The sequence below is a fragment of the Fulmarus glacialis genome, unplaced genomic scaffold (assembly GCF_000690835.1).
Source record: "Fulmarus glacialis isolate BGI_N327 unplaced genomic scaffold, ASM69083v1 scaffold22848, whole genome shotgun sequence".
Classification (NCBI taxonomy): Eukaryota; Metazoa; Chordata; class Aves; order Procellariiformes; family Procellariidae; genus Fulmarus; species Fulmarus glacialis.
In genome coordinates this window covers 10889-16798 of record NW_009230437.1, presented here as the reverse complement: position 1 = coordinate 16798, position 5910 = coordinate 10889, and the positions used below count along the sequence as shown (strand labels likewise).

Below are 5910 nucleotides of genomic sequence, written 5' to 3'. Positions count from 1 at the left end.
TTCACATCAGTGCTGCTCTCATCTGATTAACCAGACGAATCTATACAAAAGTCACTGGTTGGGCTTGTTACCTTTGAAAGCTTTGGTTTTTCTTCCCAAATATTGGTTCCTGCTGGAAGTCAGGAACCTCCCAGGGCTGTGTGAGGATGGGGCATGGGGAAAGGCGGCAAGTGCAGCTTGTGTGGCTCCGTGCCAGGGCTCTTTCAAGCCATCCTCCAAATTGACAGTGGCTTAAAAGCAATTCCTCCCTCTCCTTCTGCTGGGGTTTGGATTGAAAGGGAGAGAGAGAGAGAGGGGCCAGGGCAAGCTGAGGGGTTACACGTGTGGAGATGCAGTACATAGTCTGAGCGTGGTTAAACCCCCCAGGTCATGTTTGCTGCCCAGCAAGGCAGACCTGTGCCTGGTCTGCACAGAAATGATAAAACTGAGAAGCAGGAGGGGTTTTACACAGTGTTTTCAATAATGGCTTTGCTAAAAAAAAAAGAGGTGTGAAGCATTTGTTTGTAAGTGGAGGGCAGCATCCCATTCCTGAGCGTGGGGGAAATCCTGGATGAAAATACCTTCCCCAGCTCTGAGCTGCATAACCACAGCACTGTGCCGGAGGCTTCCCAGCAGCTGGAAAGACGAGATTCCTGCAGTCCTGCATTGCTTAGTCAGGAGAGGTGACATGCAAACATGAGAGGTGACATGCAAACACACCTGGGTTGCTGGGAGAGGAGGCTGGCTCGTGCTCCGAACTGGGCTTGATACCACTAGCTGTGTTTTCCCATGGGAGGATCCTTCTCCGGAGGGGAGGCTGCTCTGCACGGGCATGTGATTTATCGGTTCTCCCCGGCTGCGAGAGCTCCAGGTGCAGGCAGACCGGAGGAGATAGATGCCGGTGGAAATTACCCATCCCCTGCGAGGGTTTGCCAGGCCTGGAGTATTCATGCAAGCAGGGCTGTGTCAGGGGAGGTGTGCTGTGGCCTGGCAGCAAAGCCAGCAGTGCTGCTGGCTCTTGAGTCACCCTGCCCCGTGCATGTGTCTAAAAAGCGAATAACGGGGTGGCTTTGTGCCCCTCAAGAGCCCGTCTGAGCTCGCGGGAGCATCGCGCAGGAGCTGTTGTCTCTCCTGGCAGTATGGCTTTCCCATGCGTTTTACACCCTGGTGATGTGGGTTTGCTGCACGGGCTTCCCGCTGCCTTTGCAACTCTGTCTCCTGAGCAGGAGAAATAGGATCTTTGTAATTACTCTGCAAATAGCTTTTAGAGAGAAAGCCGTAGTTCATCTCGCACAGGATGCTGCAAGAGAGATTGTTGCTCCCGTGGGTTTTTCTTCCAGAGCATCCCCGGGGGGATCCCTCTGCACCTTGTCTGTCGGCAAACCCTTTCGTGCCGATCCCATTTCGTGACAATCCTCTCGGGAGGTCTCCAGATGGAAGTGGCTGATACTGCCTCTGTGTGACAGGCTTCTCTCTGCCTCTAGGCTTAAAATAAAGTACAATACCACTGTTTGGCTTGTTTAGACTTCATCCTCTCACTGGCTTTTGCTGTTATTTGGATAACCTCTGCAAAGTTCCTGCAGGAACCAACAGGAGCTGGTTACTGCAAAGTATTGATGCTCCTCTGCTCCCCTGGGACAGACCTGGGGGTCTGAGCTGCCGGGGCCGCAGCAATGCAAGCCTTGTGCCCGCCTTGCTCTTTTCATGCTTAAATAAACAGCAAAACTGGATGGGTTTACCATGGTGAGAGCCCCTTTGGCAGGAAGAGTCCCTTGTCCATGTCTACAGCTCTCCTGGTATCTGGGTCCCTGTGTCTGTCCTGGTCAAAGCTGCTGTCCCTTCGCCTGCCACCCTCTTGCCAAGCTTTCAGCTTTCCAAGGGAAGTCCTGCTTTTCTAAGAAATCCGTCTTTCCATGGCAGAGAGGCTCTGGGCAGCTATAAGGATTAACAGCCCTTGGGTATGCCGTGCCTAGGGCTGCGACCCCGCTGCGTGGCTCCCCTGGGTCATCAACCCCCCCCAGCTTGCGATAGTGTGTGAGGATGTAAACCCCATTTTGGTGATCCTGACTCATGCAAACCAGTGCTCCTGACTCCGATGGGAAAAGCGTTACTCACGTGAGCTTGTTTGCAGGATCAGGGCTTTAATTATGGGGTTTGCCCATCTTGTAGCGTGGGAACCGGAGCCATTAGCCCCTAAACCTCCAGATCATTCCCAATACATTAATGTTTCTAATTAGTTAAGCCTGATGCCTTTTTCTCTCTGTAATGACAGTGGTGCTAGTACTTACTCGTGTTCACTCTGCGTGCTGGTACTTCATTATATAATGATACAGTATGTGTTGTAATACCTATTCCCAACTGACAGTGGGTTTTTCTGCATATGCCTCATCCAGAACTGATTAGGCAATGGAGAAGACAGGCTAGTGCAAATAAATGTTTGGGTCGCATCCTTTCTAATTAGCTGGGAAGCTGTCAGTGCAGGGGGGGGATTAGGGCCAGGTGAGGACCTGGAGCTGGTGGGTCAGTTGAAGGTTGCTGTGGGATGAAAACCCGTTGCCTGCTTTCTTGCTCCTTTAGGGGATGAGCTGCCCCTTCCCTGGGCTGTGTTTCATTCCCAGTCCTTTCTTCCCATTCTTCCAGGGAAACCATCTCCGTGGTAACCTCAAACCTCCAGGCTCTGCCTCGGAGCTGCTCGCCCATCTCCAGGACCTGGGGGGTAAGTGCCTCGGCAGGGCCAGCCGTGGTGGCCCTTGGCCACCGGGTCCATCGCGCTGCTGCAGGCACCTCAGCGCAGCCCGGGGAGGCGAGGGCTGGCGTTGGGCTTGGCATGGGTGGGGGTATATAAACCTCACACCCCGGCTCCCCCTTATCCTCAGGGCCTGGCTTGTGCTTTGTATAGACTTAAAAATGGGTGGCCAAGGCTGTCCTCATGTGGAAGAAGCTCTGCCCTGGCCCTGGAGGAGGTGCCTGGGTTCAAGGTGAACCCCTGTGCTGTTCCCCTGGCAGAGGCTCTCCCTGGGATCGGGGTGTGTCGGTCAGTGCCGCTGCTGGTCATGCATCCATCGGTAACGGTCTTGGTTAGACCAGGACCAAGCCTGATACCAATTTTTCATCTTTTCCATCCCATTAGAGTCCTAGGGAGAGCAGCAGGGCTGGCACCTGGAGACAGGGACTCTGTCCCCTCTTGGTGCTGCCTGGGCTTGGGGTGCGGTGTCACAGCGATCACCACGGAGGTGAGCATCGCTGTGCCGCTACCCAGCTTGTGAGGTCATACGTGCACATCTCTGGTGCCGTGCAGGAGGGTGGCCATGCACCTTCCTTGTAGGTGGGCAGAAATGGGACCTCTTAGATGTGGGGTCTTGCTGTGAGCCTGCTGGGGCTTGGTTTTCCTGGCACGGGGCAGCTGCAGGAAACATGGTGATTTTCTGGCGTAATTGGGATTAATGGTGTGGAAGTGGGGAAAAAAAACATGTGCAAGGATGGGTGTGCTTTGCCTGGAGCTGGTTCCTGGGGGGGCTGAGCAGAGCATGGTGGTGGGGATGCCTGGGGGCCAGCGCTGGGTCACAGCTCTGCCTGTGGGACTGACCCTCTCTGTCCCTCGGTCCCCGCAGGGCAGGATGAAGCTCCTGGGTGCTGTGTTTCTGGCTGCTGGCCTGCTCAGCGCTGCTGCCCGGGGGGAGCAGTCCCCCTGGCCGGACGAGCCTTCCCGGACCTGCTTCTTCCAGATGCTCAGCGGCGTGGACAGCGAGTTCTGCAGGTGAGTGACTCCCTGTTGTCTCCTTTCCAAACTGCACTAGTCCTGGGCATCCAGTCATGCACTGCCCTTGCGTGTCACCTCCTGGGACAGTTAATTCCAGTATCCCCTTTGCCAGGGCTATAAATATTGGTGGCTTTCTTCCTTTTGCCAGGAATCTGGGCCAGAGCGAAGCAGAGCAGTGCCTGCTGCACTGTGCAGCTCTTGTCTTATGCAAGCTGAGATCTTAGTGCCTCTGGTCACCTCGAGTTGTTCCTTGGTCCATTTTGCAGAGGCTTTTAAAGCGACTTACAGCATCAGAGATGACAAATGTTTTCTGCAGAAAGTTTCAGAGGAAGGAGGCCACTTTTGGGGAAGGAAAGTGGTGGAACAGGTCATGCCGCAGACCTCAAAGCCTGTCCTGCAGAGATGCTAACGCTTGAGGTGTGGGCATGGGAAGAGGAGGAAGCCTGGGGAGCTTCTGGAGCGGCAAACAGGCAGATTGCTGCTGTACCGGCTGAACAGCCGCTGCATGCAATCCTTTATCGAGTGTTTGGATACTGAAGGTCCTTGGCTTAAACTCTTGCTGCCTGGGGGTTGCTGTAGATGGGAGGCAGGGCTGGGTGAGCAGCAGCACACGTGTGCCCCTTGCCTTTGGGGGGTTCTTAATATCCCACGTTACTGGGAGCTTCTGCATTAAAAACATCCTTTCTGCTACTTTTCAGTTAACCAAAATACTCCCAAAATATGAGCAACTTAAACTTCTAGATTAAGGCAAGGGGAGACTTCACTTGGCCCTAGCTTCCTCCCACAAACCATGAGTAAAAGCACCTTGCTTCGAACTCCCAACCTCCTCCGTGCCAGCCCCGTGCCGCTGCGGGTGTTTGCTCAGCAGCCTCTCGGGCTGCAGGATTTAAGGGCTCCTTCTGCGAGGGTCATGTCGGTGGCAGCTAATCTTCAGGGTGGCCTTGAGACTTGCTATCCACACGCTGCGGTGACCTGTTAGCTTGCTCCGGCGGCCCCTCTCTCGGTTAGATAACGCAGAAGGGGAAAGCACTTCATGCAGAAGTGGGAGCTGGAGATATCTGACCTGCTACTGCACTGTCAGTACCCAAAACACAGCGGAGGCTTGTCCCCGCTTTCATATCGTGGGGGGGAGAAGGGGGCTCAGAGCTCAAACAGCTTGTCTGAGGTCAAGGGGGGGGTGAGGGTAGCTTTGCTCTCCATCTTCAAGCCTTAGATTAACCTGTATGGGCCATGCTTTTTAAAGACTCTTTACACGCATAATCTAAGGTGTGCTGAGCCATAATGAATGTTTAAAGTCTTGCTGCTGCTTGGGAGAGGGAGCAGAGCCCATGGTTATGTTACAGCACGGGAGGGCTCTTACCTTGGTGCACAAGGTGCCCAGCACCTTTGGTTGGATCCTGCACCTCCCCACCCAACTTTGCAACCGCAGCTCAAATCTGGCTGGGAAGCGGCACTAATCCCCATCCCCTGCACGGTGTGGTCTCGCCCTACATGCTCTCCTCTTCCCTTTTCTCCCCAGAGGGGATTTGGAAATTACCTACCCGGAGCTGGGCCATGTGGGCTGCATGTACATCCCCAAATGCCACCAGTACCGGCGACGGATCAGCAGGGAGTGGAGCAGCCCCCGCGTTCGGTACCCCCAGGCTGACAAGGTGAGTCCCGCGTCGCGTTGCTCATGGGCAGCTGCCTCTGCTCCACGCTCCTCCGCGTTAATTAAAGGTGTAGCCGGATCACGGGGGAGGAATTCGCTGGGAAAGGATTGCTTACGCACGTGTGCGCTTGTACTTTGAGCCTGGCCGTGGCACCCTGGCAGGGAGCTGGGCCGGGAGGGACGCCCAGTGCCTGTGCTGTGGGTGCTGGGGACAGCCCGGGAGCTGTTTGTCCTGCGCTGTGCGCGGCTTCGCACCGCTGTCCTGCGGCCAAAGCGCTGTCACCTGCTGTCACCTGCTCGGGTTGTGCTTGTTAAACCTGTGCCTGAAATCAGGGTGACTTTCCAAGCTTTGTCCTGTGTTTTCCCCGTTGTTTGAGGCTGAGCTGTGGGTAAACTTAAACTAAATTTTTGCTACAGTGGAGCGAAAAACAATTTATATGCATGGATTTTTTTTTTTGCAATTGCTTTTAAACTTTTTAAAGCAAACGTATGCTTTGGCTGGGAGTTTACACCCCTCGGT

The 5910-nt window shown here is 54.6% G+C and overlaps 1 protein-coding gene across 1 annotated transcript; it reads left to right on the top strand.

The window, feature by feature from the left end:
- Positions 1-3596: 3596 nt before the first annotated feature.
- On the top strand, positions 3597-5391 carry LOC104081473 (phosphatidylethanolamine-binding protein 4-like; the record flags this gene model as incomplete). The annotated part of the gene is made up of 2 exons (XM_009584232.1): positions 3597-3736; positions 5259-5391. Coding segments are annotated over exons 1-2 (273 nt in total), but the record flags the coding sequence as incomplete, so codon positions are not given.
- Positions 5392-5910: the final 519 nt, after the last annotated feature.